We start from the raw sequence: 20,706 nt of genomic DNA on the forward strand, positions 1-20,706 counted from the left end.
GCCTTCAATCATTCTTTCAACAAATATTAATTGAGCCCCCACTATATGGCAGCCACTGTTCAGTATGCTGAGGACAGAGCAGAGAACAAAATATATGAAGTCCCTGTTCTTACTGAGCTTATACTCTAGTGGGAAATACATTTTACCACAGAAGCAAACACACATATAATATTGTTTTAGACCGTGATCAGTGTTGTGATAAAAATAAAAAGGGAAGGGATAAGGTCACAGAGAATGCCTGGGCCATCCGACTTACTTTAATCTCTCTTTCCTGAGTTCTGAAGGATATAGAGGCCCATCATGGGTAGAACCAGATAGAAAGAAAAGGAAGCGCAAAGTTTCTAAGGTCAGACAGATCCTAGCATATGGGTATAAAAAGGAGATCAGTGTTGCTGTTGCTGTTGCTGTTCTGTTCAGCCACTCAGTCATGCCCGACTTTTTGCGATCCCATGGACTGCAGCACTCCAGGCTTCCCTGTCCTTCACCACCTCCTGGAGCTTGCTCAAACTCATGTCAATTGAGTCGGTGATGCCATCCAACCCCAGTGTTGCTAGAGGAGAGTATACAGTGTTTTTATAAATTACATCAAAGAGGTAGGCAGGGGCTGGATCTATTGATGGTGGTGTCTGGGACCAGGAATGGCTTCCAAGGTGGCTGCTGCTGCTACTGCTGCTAAGTCACATCAGTCGTGTCCGACTCTGTGCGACCCCATAGACGGCAACCCACCAGGCTCCCCCGTCCCTGGGATTCTCCAGGCAAGAACACTGGAGTGGGTTGCCATTTCCTTCTCCAAGGCATGAAAGTGAAAAGTGAAAGTGAAGTCGCTCAGTTGTGTCCGACTCTTAGCGACTCCATGGACTGCAGCCTACCAGGCTCCTCCATCCATGGGATTTTCCAGGCAAGAGTACTGGAGTGGGTTGCCATTGCCTTCTCCATCCCAGGTGGCGCTAGTGGTAAATAATATTCCTATCAATGCAAGAGACACAAGAGTTGGGCTGGATCCCTAGGTGGGGAAGATTCCCTGCAGGAGGGCATGGCAACCCCTCCAGTATTCTTGTCTGGAGAATCCCATGGACAGAGGAGCCTGGAGGGCTACAATCCATGGGGTCGCAAAGAGTGGGACACAACTGAAGTGACTTAGCATGCATGCATGGGACCAGGAAATGGTGAGAGATTTTGGACAAATTTTAAAGAATGGCCAACAGGATTTCATGAAGAACTGGATGTGAAGCACAGAAGAAAAAGATATAAGGATTCAGTTCAGTTCAGTTCAGTCGCTCATTTGTGTCCGACTTTTTGCGACTCCATGGACTGCAGCACATCAGGCCTCCCTGTCCATCACCAGCTCCCGGAGTTTACTCAAACTCATCCATTGAGTCGGTGATGCAATCCAACCATCTCATCCTCTGTCATCCCCTTCTCCTCCCACCTTCAATCTTTCCCAGCATCAGGGTTTTTTCCAATGAGTCAGTTCTTCGCATTAGGTGACCAAAGTATTGGAGTTTCAGCTTCAGCATCAGTCCTTCCAATGAATATTCAGGACTGATTTCGTTTAGGATGGACTGGTTGTATCTCCTTGCTGATCAAGGGACTCTCGAGAGTCTTCTCCAGCACCACAGTTCAAAAGCATCAATTCTTTGGCGCTCAGCTTTCTTTACAGTCCAACTCTCACATCCATACATGACTACTGGAAAAACCATAGCTTTGACTAGATGCACCTTTGTTGGCAAAGTAATGTCTCTGCTTTTTGGCCTGAACAACCAGATGTTCCCATTAACTGGGATGGAGAAAGACATTAAACACGATTTCTGATGGGTCATTCTAGAATTCCACTAATACCTGTGGATGGGACCTCGGGGTCCTGCTCCAACTTTGAGCAGCCTAATTATGGGCGCTGGTGTGGGATTCTCCTTTTGGCTAAGAGGAATGAAGCACATTTTGGGGAATCCCCACCTTCTACTTCCTGATTGTATTCGTAAATCTGGAGATTTACACAGATGAGATAGAGAAGACTGAGCACACTGGGCCAGGCAAAACGGAGAGTCCCCAGGCACAGGAAATCTGCTGTAGCCACTTCAGCACAGAAACTATGATATTGGGGAGCGCCAAGGAGGGCGCTGCAGGAACCTTCTTGGCGATCTGGAAGCCTAGGGAACCAATTTTTTTTTTTTTTAACTAGAAACAAAGTAAAGAAAAGAGATGGGGTGGGGTTTGGTGGTCTGGCCCGCCGGAAGGAGCTTGGGTGGAGCCGACTGTGCAAGCTTCGGGGAAGAGGGGGAGAGAAGGCCGCCACTAGCAACTAACGTCAGCTTCCTAAACTCAACAGAGAGGTCGGAGGTATTGTTGAAAATGCCAGGAACCCCGTGATTCTGTCTGCCCGCCAAAGAGAGATGAAAACCCAAGTTGTGCGGTGCAGCTTTAAAGGGGCTGGTGATTGACAGAATGTGTAGCAGTGGATGGGGTGGAGCCGCTGGGTGGGGTCTGGGACAGGCAGCTGGGAGAAACCAAAAGGAAGAAAAAAGAAAACCATAGCCCCTGAAATCGCTAATGCCAGACGGGGTAAGCTAGCCAGAAAGGGAGGACAGGAGGGTTTTAGAGCTCACCTCCATTCCTACCCTGATCAACTCTCTCAGACCCTTCTATCTCCTTTTGAGATAATTAAAACCTAGTGTACACCGGCCCTAGGCGGTGCCCGTTCCTAACTCCACTGAATTAGATTTGTAGTACGAGTGAGTGAAGACCCCGGGTCCACCACCTTAACCCCGGCCCCGCCCCATCGGCCTGGCCCGGGGCTGGGAGCAGAGGATGCCTTTGGAGGCGCAGAGTCCGAAAGTAAGTCCCTTTCATTTTGCTTACCCACTCCCTCCCCTTCCTTTTGCTGCCCTCACTGGGGTCTTCGCTGGGCGGCAAAGAGCCACCTTACCGAAGGAGACTCTTTCAAGGAGGACACGGAGGGTTGGACCGGGTAGGGTGGGGTAAGAAGGGGAGGAGAACGGAGGAGGGGTGGCGCTTTAAACCCTAGCGGAGCTGCCATCCATGGGATAGGAAGCTCAGAGTTTGCTGGTTGTTTGATTAGAGCCTTGATTTCCTCTCCTGCTCTTAGAGCCTCGACTTACCCCTCCAGACATTTTTTTCTTTTTGTCACAGTCCAGCGCGTTATCTGGCTGCTTAAAGCTTTCTAGCTGTGAGTTGGGAGGGCTCCATCTTGCCCGCTTCTTAAAGCGGCAGTGCACCAGTTCAGCTGTGGGAAATAGATACTGAAAATTCGATTTTGAAAAGTATGACACTGACTCATCTTACTATGATACAAGATGTGTTGGGGGAATTTGTACAGAGAGGCCAGTTTTTCCTCCTTATACCAGCCTCCAAACTTGTTCTAATATCCAGTTGATTCTCAGGAGGCGCATCCTGGGCTATGCTGCCAAGTTGTACATTAGTTAACTGCAGAGTCAACTGGCCTTGCAGTTTTAGCTCAAGAGGAAAATGTATCAAGATTTGAAAAAATAATTTATTCTACAAATATTTATCAAAAGCTAGGTTCATTGTCTGTGGCTGATCCCAGTGCTGAATGTCTGTAATATGTCAGGACCATGTAGAGTGATGTCACTAACTCCTTTCTTAACAGATTGGTGGCCAAGGTTTCTTCCTAGAGTCAAATGTTGAATTTCATTTCAGCATTTATCAAGCATGTGTCACGTGAAAGTTCCCATTATTCATCTTTATTGTTTTGTCTTTAGTACCAAGCATCCATATGCCCAAGCCCAAGTAACTGGGAGATTCAGCTGAAAGAGATAGGAATTCAAGTCAAAATGACATGCAAAGAGAGAAGGGCAGGATGCTTCAATAGGGAAGCTAAGGCTACCTTGGCTGACCTGTTATTCTCATGTCCATGTCCAGCCTGGAAGATTGTCTTGGGCAGGAGGGCTTTACCAGCTCCCTTCTGCTGTTAAATAAAAGAACTAGTGTGGTGGAAACTTGTTAGAAGGCCTCATACGGATCAGTGGCATCTCTTCCAAGTTTATTTTTCTTATGTTTCTGCTTAAGGAGGATGGCAGGTCTGGATGGAGCCTAATGATATCCTGCATGTCAAAGATAAGAAAATATGTTGTTTGAGGTTTTAGGTCTAATATTTCACTCTGGGTGTCTTTTTTTTTTTTAAGGTATGAATTTTCTGTGCGTATCTATGCATTTCTATTTGGTCAATGGAATGCCATAGCTTCTAGCACTCTGCAGTTTACCAGTTCAGCTATCTCTGGTATTAAATGCAAGGCAGAGATCCTCTCTTTTTTAATGTGCTAGGTTTCATTGTATCCCGTGTCAACTCCCATTAAGGGCCTGTATTGGTTTTAGGTTTCTCGGCACCATTTATTTAAGCACCTTCCTCCATCTCTTCTTTTCTCAATTGGTGTTCCAAACCCCAAATGACCTTATTCTGAACGGCCATAACATTGAAGCCACTGGATTCAGATACAGAAGAAAGGCTCAGTGTTCTTTCTCTCTAAAGTCACTGGTCTATGGGGTCCTAAAAACAAAAGAAACATGAAAACATGAATTCAACTGGAACCCTCCTGGCTACTTTCACCAGTGGGAGTACAGTCCTGTTCTAGAGCCAAGAGCCACTTGTACTTGTCACACACACTGAAAACTGCTCCCCACACCCTGGCATGGAGAGTGGGAAGGAACTGTGTGCTGACTCCACAGCCAACTTCCTAAATTTGATAAGCATGGAATATGTTAGGTATTGCTGTGCTTCCATTTTAATATTTGATTGTCCCTTTGTGTTCATATTGGTTTTTCTTTGGGAGAGTTTCTAGATGCAGGATATAGCTGTCATAAAATACGGTTGATGAAATATGGTTAATCTCTTCCTAGGACAATGAAAATTTTGTGAACCCACTAACAGTTATTACAGGCAAGCAATAGAAATCTTTCTCCAAAGGTTTCAAGTGACTTTCCCAGAGAAATTAGTTTGTTGTCATTCATTCTGCTTTCTAGGCTTGCAGGCAGTTTCTCTCTACACAGAGGCAAAAGGGCTTCATAAGAAATAATTGCAGAAAGAACACTTTGTCCTCTTTCTCTCTCTCTATTTCACAAGCAGTAGTTTTGATCCCCCAACTCCTCTTCTGGAATCTGGTAGCCTAGGCTGTTCTTGCTTAGACTAGTATAGCCTATGCCTACATTTACTTTGGTCTGAGTTCCTTCCTGGTTTTTGCTCAGCATTCAAGGATAAGGACCTATGAAAGACAAAAGTATCGATAGGAAAGTACATTGTGTTATGAGATTCATTCATTAATTAATTCCACAAATACTTACTGAGAACCTACTCTGTGCCATCACTGCACAAGACTCTGGAGAGTCTGCATGACAAGTCCCCTGCCTTTTTGGAGATTGTATTCTAATGAGGGTATGTTAGTGGATGGGTTCTTTTTTTTTGAGGGGGGGTGGGAATAAGATAGCAGAGGGATTGGGGAGAGCTATTTAATAAACAGTCAAGGAGGGCTTCCCTGATATGATGATTTTTAAAAATATATATGAATGAAGTGAGAGCGCTAGCCATGAGAATACCCAAGGGAAGAGTATTCTTGACAGGGAAAATAGAATTGCAAAGGCTTGACGTGTTCAAGGAATAGCAAAGCCAGTATCACTGGAATGAAGAGAGTGGTAGCACATGATTTCAGAGAGACAAAGAAGTGCCAGATCTTACAGGACCTTGTAAATACTTTGGATTTTATTCCAAGTGAGATAGGGAGTCATTTTTAAAGAAGATAAATAATCAACAATTATTACATTTATTATTATATTTAAAATTATACTCTTGTAAGGAGGATAAATCTTCAGTTGTTCATTTAACACAATCAAGTTAGATTATGATTTTATGATTTGAAAAAAATTAGTAAGCTTATTGCTGAATTCATGTAACTAATTTAATTTTATACTAGCCATTGTTTCATAACAATTATCTGAAAATTTCAAACATATTTGAAACTACTGAAATACAAAAGTATTTTCAGCATAATTTAATTTAAAAAATCAGAATAAATTTATTAGCACTAGAGGAATGCTTAACCTTGTTAAGAAAACATTCACAAGATTGGATAGCACTGTTTTACTCTAGCATGAAACTGTGAAAATTATTCACTTGAAAACTTTTTTTTTTAATTTTGGTCTTGCTGGCACACATAATTTCATGTAGGTTATATACTATTCTTCTCCTCAAGTTTTTCCCAGTAGGGAAGTGTGTTTCATGTATCATTTCATTTAATCCTCACAATAACCTTGTGAGGTAAGCAATATTATCATTTACATTTTACAGAATAGGAAACTGTGGCACAGGAATGTAAAGTGCCTTACCAAAGGACACAGAGCTAGTAAGTTAAAGAGGATTCATTCTCTCCTATACCTTCTGAAAAGTTGCTCCATCAGCTTCTTTTTCTTCAGTTCCTTTTTCTTTGGTTCTTCCACCCATCCAACCATTCCCACCTAATATAGATAACATTTATTGAATACCTGAAAGTGAAAAGTGAAAGTGAAAGTTGCTCAGTAGTGTCCACTCTTTGCAACCCCATGGACTATGCAGTCCATGGAATTCTCCAGGCCAGAATACTGGAGTGGGTAGCCTTTCCTTTCTCCAGGGGATCTTCCCAACTCAGAGATCGAACCCAGGTCTCCCTCATTGCAGGCAGATTCTTTACCAGCTGAGTCACAAGGGAAGCCCAAGAATACTGGAGTGGGTAGCCTATCCCTTCTCCAGCGGATCTTCCCGACCCAGGAATCAAACTGGGGTCTCCTGCATTGCAGGTGGATTCTTTACCAACTGAACTATCAGGGAAGCCCTATTGAAGACCTATTCTGTGCCAAGCCCTCTATTGAACACTTTTCATTTATCAATTCACATAATATTCACATTTAAGGTTGTTGTACTTTCCTTCCATCTTTAAAGCCTTCCCTTCCTTGTCTTCTGTGATAATACTCTACCGTGAATTTCCACGAACCTTTCTGATTGCTCTTTCTATTCTCTTATCTTGCTACTCTATACTCCTTATTTAGGTCATCTCACCCACTTAAAAGTTTCAACTGCCATTTATATGGCCTATGCCTATATGACAGTCTCCATTTCCAACTGAATGCTTTGTCTTAGCCTGGACCCATCCATTTTCCTGTTAATCAGACATCTTAACTTGACACCTTTACACTTAATATGTTTAAAATTGAATTCATCATCAAACTCCCTGACTCCAGTTTCTCTCCTTGACCAACCTTTCCTTCCACTCCATTCTTCTCTTTTTGATAAGCTCTTATAACAGAGCATATACCCAGTTCATTTACTCTGTGAAGCCTTGAAGTATAGATTTGAATAGCCAGAGTTGAGGGGAAAAGATATTCTAAGCAGGAAGAGCCATATAACAAAAGGCAGGTAATGAGCATCAATATAATGTGGGTTGGAGGGGAATGGAGTAGAGTTATGGAAAAGTGAGGTTAGAGAACTCTTTTCCTTTGATGATAATATTTGTTGTTGTTCAGTTGCTCAGTCTTGTCTGACTCTTTGTGACCTCATTTACTGCAGCATGCCAGGCTTCCCTGTCATTCATTGTCTCTCAGAGTTTGTTCAAACTCATGTCCATTGAGTCAATGATGCCATCACTGACTCATTGGTAATAATATAGATGGGGCCAAAGTAGCTTCTGGAGAAGCTGCAAAGTCAGTATTCTCCCTCCATAGTGTCTCAGGGAAACAGATAGGCCTCAAAGAATATTATTATCCCAGCTAATGTCACCTGATAATGAGATAAGATAGCCTTTATTATGTTCCTTGGAAAGCTGATCTTTATAATAGCACCATGGGCTTGGGGGTACTTTTGCTGATCAGTGATGGTATGGTAGTAAAGCAGAAAATACTCAGCAGGGTTCAGAGTCCTTTTCTGCTGTAGATTATTTAAACCTGACTGTATATATTAACCATTTCTACTTACATAAAGCAGATAGTTTTGAAAGGAGGAAGCAAAACGGATTCATTAATCTCACTCATTCAGTATACATGCCCTGGAAGCCCTCTATGTGGATAGCTCTGTGCTACAGAATGGGAATATGCAAATATAAGACTTCAACCTTGCCCTGGAGGTCAGCTGGGAGACAAAGTTCTAGCTAACATCTAGTACTGGTTTATCACTTACCATATGCCAGGGACCACACTAAGCTTTGCATTTTTCTCATTTAAATTCCCAGTAGGGTTATACCCATTTTGTGGGTAAGGGCACAGGCTAGAGAAAGGTTGAATAAATTCAGGAGGGAAGAATTGGAAAATTGACAGGTGAGCAAATTGTTAACATGAGTAGAAAGGATGTTGGTGGCATTTGGGTTGAAGAAGTCAAAGAAGGCTTGGTAGAGGAGGTGATGTTTGAGTCTTGAAGGATAATAAGAATTTTTAAGTGTCAATGAAAAAAAAATAGTCGATCTAAGAAAGAAATGGAAAATTTTATTTGAGCCAACCTGAAGATTATTACCTGGGAGACAGTCTTTCAGAAAGTTCTTAGGACCGTTCCACCCATTAGAGGTCAAAGCACAGTTATGTAAGTTTTTGAGACAAAAGAATATGTCAAATGATGTACTGACAGTTTAAACAATCCAAATCTACACATACAAAGTGGATCAGCAGATCATGGGTCATTGTGGACCCTTATAAGAATAAGAAGGAAGATTGTGTCCTCAGGATTTGTGACTCTTTATGAGATTAAGAAGGAATGTTATCTCCTCAGGAGGTCTGGTTAATGCAGATGCACAATACCCACTAAAGAGAAGGAAGGAGACCTGAATGGGCAAAGAAAAATATTATGTTCAAAGTTTTTCTTGCTTTGCCATAGAATATAAATTTTATTTCATCAGTTTCCCCCTTTTGATAATTAATTTTTTTGTTAGAAAGCACTAGGTGATAAAATAGTTGGTCCCTCAATGCCAGAGTGGTTGCTTACCTGCCTTTGATCCATCATGTCCCTCGATGTTGAGTCTTAATGGCCTTTGTTTTTGGTTTTTTTTTTCCCTTTTAGTAGGATATGCTAGTAAGATGTCTGGCAAGGACTAGCAGTCAATTCCAAGTTGTCCAGTAGTACTTAGTGCAATTTTACCTTGCATGTGCATTGTGTATGTCCATTTATAGAGAGCTATAGATGTGATCAAAATTGACAGTAGGAATGACCATGTCATTAATAAAGCTTTTTTTTCTTTTCTTTTTTTCTTTTTTTTTAAGCCAAGATTCTCCTAAACCAAACCATTTCCCTAGTATTTTTCCTAAACAAGAAAGAGCATCATTTAGAACAGAAATTTGATTCTTCATGTGTCATAAGATGAGTTAACAAATGTTATGGTCAAATGATCTTTGTGAGTGGTGTAATATAGGGATCTGATTTCATATTTGTGCATGTTATCAACACCATTTGTTGAAGAGACTACCCTTTCCCTACTGAGTGTTCTTGGCTCCCTTGTCAAATATTAGTTGACCATGTAGGTGGAGACTTATTTCTGGGCTCTCTCTTCTGTTCCATTGGTTCGTGTGTCTATTTTTATGACAGTACCATACCGTATTAATTACTATAGATTTGTACTATAGTTGGAAACCAGAATGTGTGATGCCTTACTTCTTTGTTTTTTCTTTTTTTTTAATAAATTTATTTATTTTAGTTGGGGGCTAATTACTTTACAATATTGTAGTAGTTTTTGCCATACATTGACATGAATCAGCCATGGGTTTACTTGTGTTCCCCTTCCTGGACCCCCCTCCCACCTCCCTCCCCATCCCATCCCTCTGGGTCATCCCATTGCCCCAGCCCTGAGCATTTGTCTCATGCATCGAACATGGAATGATGTTCTGTTTCACATATGATAATATACATGTTTCAATGCTATTCTCCCAGAACGTCCCACCCTCACCTTCTCCCTCTGAGTCCATAAGACTGATCTATGCATCTGTGTCTCTTATTCTGTCTCACATATAGGGTTATCGTTACAATCTTTCAAATTCCATATATATGCATTAATATACTGTATTGGTGTTTTTCTTTCTGGCTTACTTCACTCTGTATAATGGGCTCCAGTTTCATCCATCTCAATAGAACCGATTCAAATGTATTTTTTTTAATGGCTGAGTAATATTCCATTGTGTATATGTTTTTTCTCATGATTGCTTTGGTTATTTGGAGTCTTTTGGGGCTGTATTCAAACGTTGGAATTTTATTGTCTATTTCTGAGAAAAATGACACTGGAATTTTTATAGGAGTTGCTTTGAATTTATAGATGGCTTTGGGTAGATAGGGATATTTTAACAATATTAATTCTTTGAATTCATCAACATGGGATATCTTTCCATTTGCTTGTGTCATCTTTGATTTCTTTCAACAAAGTCTTGTTCTTGTTCTATAGATCATTCACATCCTTGGTTAAATTTATTCCTAAGCATTTAATTACTTTTAATGCTATTGTGAATGTGAAAGATTTCCTCCTTTCTTTTTCAGATGTTTTATTTTTAGTGTATAGAAGTGCAACAGATTTCAGGATTTTTTTTTCTGTTAGATGCTTAATATTTAAATTGTATAAATGAAGGAACTGAGACATAAATAAGCTGTACAGATGAAGAAATTGAAACACAAATAAGTGTCATACGTTAGATCATATATCTGACTAGATAGTTAGTGACTTAAAATGAGGATGTTTATTTTATAGCCTGCATTTTTATTGAATTTGTTGATTTGTTCCAACATTTTTTTGGTTGAGCCTTTGAGATTTTCTATATATAAGATCATATCATCTGCAAGTAATGACAGTTTTGCTTCTTCCTTTCTGATTAGGATGCTTTTTATTTCTTTGTCTTGCCTAATTGCTCTAGCTAAGACTTCCAGTAGTATATTGAATAACACTAGTGAGAATGGGCACCCTTTCCATGTTCCTGATATTAGAGGAAAAGCTTTCAACTTCTCACTGTTGGGTACCATGTTACCTGTGGGTTTGTCATATATGGTCATTAAGGTACGTTCCTTATATACCCAATCTGTCAAGGATTTTTTTATCATGAAATGGTGCTTTTTTTGTGTGAAATACTTTTTCTGCATCAATTGAGATAATCCTATGATTTATTTTCTTTATTAATGTGGTATATCACTTTTATTGATTTGTGTATGTTGAAACATCATTACATCCCAGGGATAAATTGCACTTGGTCATGGTATATAATTCTTTTAATGTGTTCTTGAATTCAGTTTGCTAATATTTTGTTTAGAATTTTTGCATCTGTATTCATCTGGGATATTGGTCTATATTTTTCTTCTACAGTGTTCTTAATCTTGTTTTTGTGTCTGGGTAATGTAGACCTTGTAAAAATGAGTTTGGAAGTGTTTCTTGCTCTTCAGTTTTACATAAAGTATAGAAAAGTTGGTGTTAATCTTTAAATGTTTGGTAGAATCCATCAGTGAAGATATCTAATCATAGGGTTTTCTATGTTGGGAGGTTATTGATGACTGATTTCCTTACTCGTTATTGATCGGATCAGCTTTTCTATTTCTTCCAGATTTAGTCTTGGTAGGTTGTGTGTTTGTAGGAACTTGTCCGTTTCTTCTAGGTTATCTAACTTGTTGATGTATAAGTGTTCATAGTAGTCTCTTATAATCCTATGTATTTCTGTAGTATCAGTTCTAATATCTCCTCTTTCATTCTAACTTTATTTGCATCTCTTTTCTTTCTTTGTTAGTCTAGAAAAAACTATTGTCAGTTTTATTTATCTTTTCAAAAACTTAGATTTTAGGGGTGTTAACCTTTTCTATTGTTTTTCTGGTCTATTTCATTTATTTCCACTCTGATCTTTATTACTTCCTTTCATCTGCTAACGTTGTGAATAATTTGTTCTTCTTTTTCTAGTTCTTAGAGGTGTAAAATTAGTTGTTTATTTTATTTCTTTCTAATTTCTTAATATGTGCATTTAGCACTAAATTTTCCTCTCAGAACTGCTTTGTTTTGGTATGTTGTGTTTCCATTTTCATTTAAGATACTGTTTAATTTCCCTTTTGACTTTTTCTCTGACTGGTTGTTTGAGAGTTTTGTCATTTAGTTAGTGTCCACATATTTGTAGATATTTCATCTGTCCTGTTGTTATTTGTCTCCAATTTCATACCACTGTGGTCAGAAAAGATACTTGCTATGATTTTACATTTCTTGAATTTACTAACACATGTTTCATGTCCTGTCATTATGATCTACTTTGGAGGATTTGCTGTCTGCTCTTTAGAAGAATATGTATTCTGATGCTGTTGGATGGAATGTTCTATAAATTTCTGTCAGGTTCATTTAAATTAATGTATCATTCAAGTGCATTTTTTCCTTTTAGATTTTCTGTCTGGATGATGAATCCATTGCTGACTTTGGGGTATTGATGTTTCTATTATTGTATTGTTTTGTATTTCTTCCTTCAGATCTGTTACTATTTGCTTAACAAATGTTGTTGGTCCATGTTGTGTGTGCAGATATTAATGATTTTTGGATTTTTATTTATTTTCAATTGAAATATACTTGTTTTATAATATTGTGTTGGTTTCTACCATACATCCACATGAATCAGCCATAGGTATACATATGGACCCTCCCTCATGAACCTCCCTCCCACCTCCCACCCCATCCCACCCCTTTATGTTGTCACACAGCACCAGATTTGAACTCCCTGTGTCATACAGCAAACTCCCACTGGCTATCAGTTTTGCACATAATAATGTATATGCTTCAGTGGTACTCTCCCAATTCATCCCATCCTCTCCTTCCCACACTGTGTCCACAAGTCTGTTCACTATGTATGCATTTCCATTGCTGCACTGCATATAGGTTCATCAGTACCATATTTCTAGATTTCTATATATATGTGTTAATATATGATATCTGTTTTTGTTTTTATGACTTACTTCATTCTGTATAATAGGCTCTAGGTTCATCCTCCTCATTAGAACTGACTAAAATGCATTCTTTTTTATGGCTGAGTAATGTTCCATTTTATACATGTGCTATGACTTCTTTATCCATTCATCTGTCGATGGACATCTAAGTTGCTTCTGTGTCCTAGCTATTGTAAATAGTGCTGCAATGAACATTGAGGTACATGTTTCTTTTTCAGTTATGGTTTCATCAGGGTATATGCCCAGTAGTGGGATTGTTGGGTCATATGTTAGTTTTATCCCTAGTTTTTTAAGGAATCTTCATTCTGTTCTCCATAGTGGCTGTATCAGTTTCCATTTTCACCAACAGAGCAAGAGGGTTCCCTTTCCTCCACTCCCTCTCCAGCATTTATTGTTTATAGATTTTTTGATGATGGCCATTCTGACCGGTGTGGTATGATATCTCATTGTAGTTTTGATTTGCATTTCTCTAATAATAAGTGATGTTGAACTTCTTTTCATGTGTTTATTAGCCATCTGCATGTCTTCTTTGGAGAAATGTCTGTTTAGATCTTCTGCTCATTTTTCAATTGAGCTGTTTGTTTTCCTGATGTTGAGCTATATTAGCTGTTTATATATTCTAGAGATTAATCCTTTGAAAGTTGTTTTATTTGCAATTATTTTCTGACTCCTTTATCATCATATAATGATGTTTTTGTTTCTTGTTACCATTTCTGGCTAAAAGTCTATTTTGTCTAATATAAGAATATTTTCTCTCACTTTCTTTTGTTTTCCACTTGCTTGGAATATCTTTTCTCAGTCCTTTACTTTGAGCATATGTATATCTTAAAACTGATGTGAATCTCTTGTATGCAGCATATTAGTGTTAGTCGCTCAATTGTGTCCAATGCTTTGTGACTCCATGGACCGTAGCCTGCCAGACTCTTCTGCCCATTGAATTCTCCAGGCAAGAATACTGGAATGGGTTGCCATTCCCTTCTTCAGGGGATCTTCCTGACACAGGGATTGAACCCAGGTCTCCCACATTGCAGGCAGATTCTTTACTGTTTGAACCACTATATGCAGCATATGGTTGAGTCTTTTTTAATCCATTCAACTATTCTGTGCCTTTTGATTGGTAAATTCAATCCATTTACATTTAGAGTAATTATTTTAGGACTGGAAATACCATTTTATTGGTTGCTTTCTGGTTGTTTATATTTATAGTGCTCATTCTTCCCTCTAATTCTCCCTACCATTGTAAACTGATAATTTTTCATGGTGGTATGCTCTGTTTCCTTTTCTTAAAAAATCTTTCCTGACTGAACCTATTCTAGATTTTTGCTTTGTGGTTACCATGAAGGTTAAATAAAACATCTCCTAGATAAAGAAATTCACTTTATGCTCATAGCAACTTGTCTTTGATTACCTACAATGGTTCTGCCCTTTTATACCCCTCTTTGATCACAGTTCTTTTTGTGTTGTGCACTTGTTAACAAAGTATAGTAGCTACCGTTATTTTTAATATTCTTGTCATTTAACCTTTATACTGTAGTTAAGTGGTTAACACACCATTCCATTATAGAATTAGTTTTCTAAACCCAACTGTATGTTTTTCATCTTCACAGGGTGTTGTTTTTTTTGGGGGGATGCTTTCATGTCACTGATTAGTATCTATTTATTTTGGCTTGAAGAACTACTTTCAGCATTCATTGCAAGGCAGGTCTAGTGGGGATGGACTCCATAAGCTTTTGTTTGTCTGGGAAAGTCTTTATTTCTTGCTGGATAGAGTATTCTGGCTGACAAGTTTTATCTTTCTACAATTTGAGTATTTCATCCCACTCTCTTCTGGCCTATAGGGCTTTTGCTGAGAATCTGCAGATAGCTTAATGGTGGCTCCATCATAGGTTACTTTTTTTCCCTGGCTGTCTTTAGGATTCTTTCTGTATCTTTGATTTTTGACAGTTTCATTATATTGTATCTTGGACAATGACTTTTGGCATTGAGATAATAGAGTGATCTATTAGTTCTTGAATTTGGATGTCCAAGTCTATTCATGTTTAGGAAGTGCTTCACTATTATTTCTTTAAATAAACTTTCTACTCCCTTCTCCCTCTCTTTTCCTTTGGGAATCCCAATTATTCTAATATTTGTCTTTTGATGAGACTCCACAGATAATGTGGGCTGTTCTTTTTTTGCTCTTTCCACTTTTTTCCTTTTTTTTCTTCTAACTGTATTTCAAAATTTCTATCTTCTAAGTCGCATATTCTCTTTTCTGTCTGCTGTACTGTACTACAGATGCTCTTTATTCTAGTCTTCACTTCATTTATTGAATTGTCCTGAATTTGTCCTGTTTGGCTCTTTTTTTTATTATTTCTCTTTGTTAAAGAACTCATTTTGTTCATGTATTTTTGCCTGATTTTGAATTTTCTTTTTGAGTTGTCTTATAGCTTGTTAAGTTTATTTAAAACAGCTGACCATTCCAGTTTCAATGCATGAGACAAATGCTCAGGGCTGGGGCAGTGGGATGACCCAGAGGGATGGGATGGGGAGGGAGGTGGGAGGGAGGTTCAGGATGGGGAACACATGTAAACCCATGGCTGATTCATGTCAATGTATGGCAAAAACCACTACAATATTGTAAAGCAATTAGCCCCCAACTAAAATAAATAAATTTATTTAAAAAAAAAAACAACTGTTTTGAATCCTTTATCAGGTGGGTAACAACATTCTGTGCATTTGAGCTTGGTCATTGGAGAATTATTGATATCTTTGGGCAGTGACATATTTCCTCGATTTTTCATGTTCTTTGTAGTTTTGTGTTGGCACTTTTGTATTTGAAGTAGCAGATACCTCCTTAAATCTTACTGGTTGCTTTCACATGAAATCCTATTCATTGATATTGGTGTAGCTGAGGTTTCCTCAGCTGTTGTTGGGCAGACCTGCTCCACTTTTCTTGCTCCTTCTTGTGGCAGAGTTAAGCTCTTATGTCTTCTCTTGTTACAACTCACTAATTTCACCAAGAAAGTGAAAACCTCACTTTCTTTTCCAGAAGATGGTGATACAGTTCTAGTTTTGATTTTTCACTTGTCTGCAGGTCATGGTTCATTTTTCTGAGAGTACCCTGATCAACAGATCTGCTCTTGCTGCTGCACTTTGGAGCTTGTACAAGGATCTACCTGTAGATTAGGGGAGATGTAGGTTTAGATATAGGTTGGGGCACTGGGGGTACATATGCACCCAGTGGGGAGATCCTTGGGTTAGGTGTTACCAGAGCCTTTTGAGTGGACTTCCTGCTGAAGTCTTGAAGCAGTTAGCAAGTCACCATCTGTTTAACCCCCTTTATTAGCCTTACTTGTTTCTTTCCCTTTCGCTTCCCTCCTCCCCAAGTCATGCATGTCCTGCTTTAGTACATTGGGTGCTGTGGAAGAGAAACAGGTTTTTCTGGCTATGACCCATACAACTGGGGAAGCCAGACACTCACCACTTTCCACCTTCTCCACAGGAGAGGTTACCACCACCAGCCCCATACAGTGTCACCCTGGAAGGAATAACTCTTAACAAGTTCCTCCTTCTCCACTACATCCAAACTTGTATCCTTCCTGCTATGATGACTTGCTGTGTCTCTACTGGCTTTCTCCCCCACTTAGCAGAGCCATGACCTGCAGTGGCAGCCATCCCAGGTCTCTGGAGCTGTACAAGTACAAGATGACAGCCTAGATCCCCACAGCTGTCCTTCTCCAACATGTACACACTCAAGGTTATCCCCTTCAGATGTGCACTTACATGCTTCTGGCCTCAACCCCACACCAGCTCCTATTGCCATGCACCCATGGCAAGACCCAGCAGTCACAGTAGAAGGCACTGATAGTCAGGTCCCCTTCAGCTACTTTTATACCCACAGTTGGCTTCAGCCCTTGCTGCTAGTTCTGGCTTCTACTGCTATGTGTGTGTCTGCAACTGGCCTCTGCCACTTCTCAGGCACCTGCAGCTATTCCCCACTGCTGAGTGTGTGCACACCACCAGGTCTGACCACCACTGCTGTCTGCCCTGGTCCCTAGATACTGGACCTGGAAGTGCCACACACCCATGAACTTGCTGCCCTGCACCACTTGACCTGGGACTACAACACACTCCAGTTTGCTCTTACCTTCAGGTGAATGTCAGTCCATAAAATCTGAGTGAGGTGAGTGCTTCTTCAAATGCACAGACACCTGTGCAAGACTACTTCAGGGATCAGGAAGAATCAGGAAAGCATGATACTACCAAAGAAAAACAGTAAACTTCCAATAACTGACCTTAAAAAAATGGATAGTCATGAATTACTTGAAACATTCAAAATAATTATTCTAAAGATGTTCAGAGAGGTATGAGAGAACACAGATGAACAGTGTAACAAAATCAAAATAACAATGTAAGAACAAAATGAGAAGTTCAACAAATAAATAGAAAACATAAAAAGAATCAAACAGTAATTTTGGAGCTGAAGAATACAATGACTAAACTGAAAAATGCTATGGAGAGCTTCAACAGAAGCTTCTGCTTCTTCCAAGCAGAAGAAAGAATCAGTGAGCTCAAAGAAGTATCAATTGAAATTATTTAATCAGAAGAGTCAAAAGAAAAAAAAGAATGAAAAGTAATGATCAAGTGTATTGATTAAGAAATTACTCAAACTTGTCTAGAAACATTTTGTGATAGCAAGTAAATGTTTACTAGAAAAGAGACAGTTTGGTGGGGACATGAGTGAAGACCCTTTCTATGCTGTACATTTCCTATGAAGAATATTGAATATATTGTGTTTGGTCATTTATGAAACATTACATGGAGTAACATAAAACTTGGGATAAATAAATGTTTGCTAAAAGGCATTCTGATGAGTAGTACTCAATTACTCATTCAGTACATTTTTAAATTACTAACTACATGCCAGGCACTGAACTCGGTGCTGGAGTATTGCATGAATGAGATATTTTGAAGATATTTTGTCCCTGACCTTTTGGAACTTACAGACTAGTGGAGGGAGGCAGACAATGAACAAAATAGATAGTTAATGAATAAACAAGCAAGATTAAAAACTATGATTTCAGAGATGTGTTATGAAAGAAAATAATGAGATATAATGAAAAAATGATTGGGGGGTCACTTAAGTTGGTCAGGCTTCCGTGAGGAGATTACTTTTGAGTTGAGATCTGAAAGATAAGAACAAGCCAACAGAGACAAAAGCTGGGGACAGTAATATTCCAGGAAGGTTAATAAGCGCAAGGCCTGAGGAGAGAATGTACTTGTCATGTTGGAGAATCTAAGTGTGGTAGAAGTGCAGTGAAGAGGAAGAGTAGGTGAGGAGATCTGAAAGGTAAGCAGACCTTTTAAGAAATAAAAAATTTGAAACAAAATTTGTGTTTATTAATATATTTCCTTTTCTTATTTTTAATCTCTCTCATCCCACCCCCCACCCTTTACATTTCTTTTTTTTTCTTCTATACATATCACATATAGACTTCAATGAGCATATGTCCCTTCATGATAGGGCAAATGTCCTTTTAGCATGTGTGCTAGCTAAAGTTTATCTGGATTTCATTTTGAGTGTTATGGGGAAGCTATTGGAAAGTTTAAGAAGAGACATTTGATTTATTTTTTAAGATGATTACTTCGACTACTGGTTGGAGTTCAGATTGTAGGAGACAAAGTGGAAGTAGGGAGATCAGTTGGTATGGAGTTGCATCAGTCCAAGAGTGTCTTTTTCTAGCTTTATTTTTTAATTGATTTATTTTAATTGTGTAAGTATAAGATGTACAACATAATGATATGTGTGTGTATATATATATATATATATGTATATATCGTGAAATTATTACCATGTCAGGTTAATTAGGAGAAGGCGATGGCACCCCACTCCAGTACTCTTGCCTGGAGAATCCCATGGACGGAGGAGCCTGGTGGACTGCCTGGTGGGCTGCAGTCCATGGGGTCGCGAAGAGTCGGACACGACTCACTTTTCACTTCCATGCATTGGAGAAGGAAATGGCAACCCACTCCAGTGTTCTTGCCTGAAGAATCCCAGGGACGGGGAAGCATGGTGGGCTTCCGTCTATGGGGTCGCACAGAGTCGGACACGACTGAAGCGACTTAGCAGCAGCAGCAGCAGCAGGTTAATTAACACATCCATCACCTTACATAGTTATATTTTGTGTGCACTGAGTGAGAACTTTTAAGATTTACTCTCTTAGCAGCTTTCAGGTATGCAATACAGTGTTGTAAACTATAGTCACCATTCTGTACATTATATCCCCAGAACTTATTGATCTTATAATTGAAAGTGTGTACCATTTAACTACCTTTACACATTTTCCTCTTACCCACTGTCCCTGGCAACCACCAATCTGCTCTATATTTCCATGATGCTTTTTTAAGATTCCACGTTTAAGTGTGATAATATAATAGTTGTCTGTTTTTGACTTATTTTACTGAATATAAGTCCATCCATGCTATTGCAAATAGAAAGAGTACCTTCCACTTTTGTAGCTGAATAATACTCCACTGTGTGTGTGTGTGTATATATATATATATATATGATTTTTCTTTATCCATTCATATGTTGATAGATACTTAGGTTATATCCATGTCTTAGCTGTTGTAAATAATGCTGCAATAATCATTGGGGTGTACTCTTCAGGACAGTGATTTCATTTCCTTCAGATATATACATAGATGTGGAATTGCTGGATTATATGGTACTTCTACTTTAATTTTTAAGGAACCTCCATACTGTTTTCCATAGTAGCTGTACCAATGTACATTGCAACTAATAGTGTACAGGGTTCTGTTTCTTCACATCCTCACCAGCATTTGTTATCTATCTTTTTGATAATATCCATTCTGACAGGTGTGAGGTGATGTCTCATTTTGTTTTTCATTTGCATTTCTCTGATGATTAGTGATGTTGAGCATTTTTTCATATAACTCTTGGCCATTTGAATATATTCTTTGGAAAAATGTCTATTCAGATCATTGTCCATTTTCCCATTTCCCATTTATTTTTTTTTTCTCTATTGAGTGTTTTCTTCTCCCTTGTCAAATAGTAGTTGACTGTATAAACCAGAGTTTATTTCTAGGCTCTCAATTCTGTTCCATTCCTCTGTGTATCATTTTTATGCCAGTATCAACTTTTTAAAAATTATGATAGCTTTGTAATGTGAGTTGATAAGTAAGTACCTTCAGCTTTGTTCTTTACCAGGTTTGCTTTGGTTGTTTGGGGTTCTTTGTTGTTCCATTCAAATTTTAGGATTGTTTTTAATAATTCTGTAAAAAAAAAATGGCACTGTAATTTTAATAGGAATTGCACTGAATCTTCAGGAACCTCTTTATACAATCAAGGCAGGGAAAACTTCACTTTTCAGAGATGATTATTATTTCTGCTGGATTAGCTGTGTTGTTAATCTCTATTATGTTGTTATTTTAGTCACTAAGTTGTGTCCGGCTCTTTGCAACTCCATGAACTGTAGCCTGCCAGGCTCCTTTGTCCATGGGATTTCCCAAGCAAGAATGCTGGAGTGGGTTGTCTTTTCCTTCTCCAGGGGATCTTCCTGACCCAGGGATCAAACATGTGTCTCTTGCATGGGCAGGCAGATTCTTTACTGCTGACCCACTAGGGAAGCCCAGTCTCTATTACAATTGTAGGCTGTTTTCCAGTGGGAGGTGATATTGATGATCTGACAGCTAGAGTGGTTCAAAGGCATTCTGGTCTCCTTCTCTCTCTCTCTCTCTCTTTTCTTTCTGTATGTTTCCATTCTCTCCTTGCTCTGAGTTCT

The 20,706-nt window shown here is 39.0% G+C and overlaps 1 protein-coding gene across 4 annotated transcripts in view; it reads left to right on the plus strand.

Annotated features, from left to right (window-relative positions):
* The first annotated feature begins 2,265 nt into the window (after nt 1-2,265).
* Nucleotides 2,266-20,706, plus strand: part of KLF8 (KLF transcription factor 8) — a 200,739-nt gene continuing 182,298 nt past the window's right edge. For 2 of the 4 annotated variants that reach the window (XM_081565519.1, XM_081565520.1), the window contains exon 1: nt 2,266-2,832. In XM_081565519.1, the coding sequence (XP_081421645.1) occupies nt 2,806-2,832 (27 nt within the window). In that variant the 5' untranslated portion in view covers nt 2,266-2,805. The remainder of the gene's footprint in view (nt 2,833-20,706) is intronic. The other 2 variants (XM_081565517.1, XM_081565518.1) reach the window with 2 other exon arrangements.

The sequence above is a fragment of the Giraffa tippelskirchi genome, chromosome X (genome assembly GCF_054371585.1).
Source record: "Giraffa tippelskirchi isolate mGirTip1 chromosome X, T2T-mGirTip1v1.2.pri, whole genome shotgun sequence".
NCBI classification, from domain to species: Eukaryota; Metazoa; Chordata; class Mammalia; order Artiodactyla; family Giraffidae; genus Giraffa; species Giraffa tippelskirchi.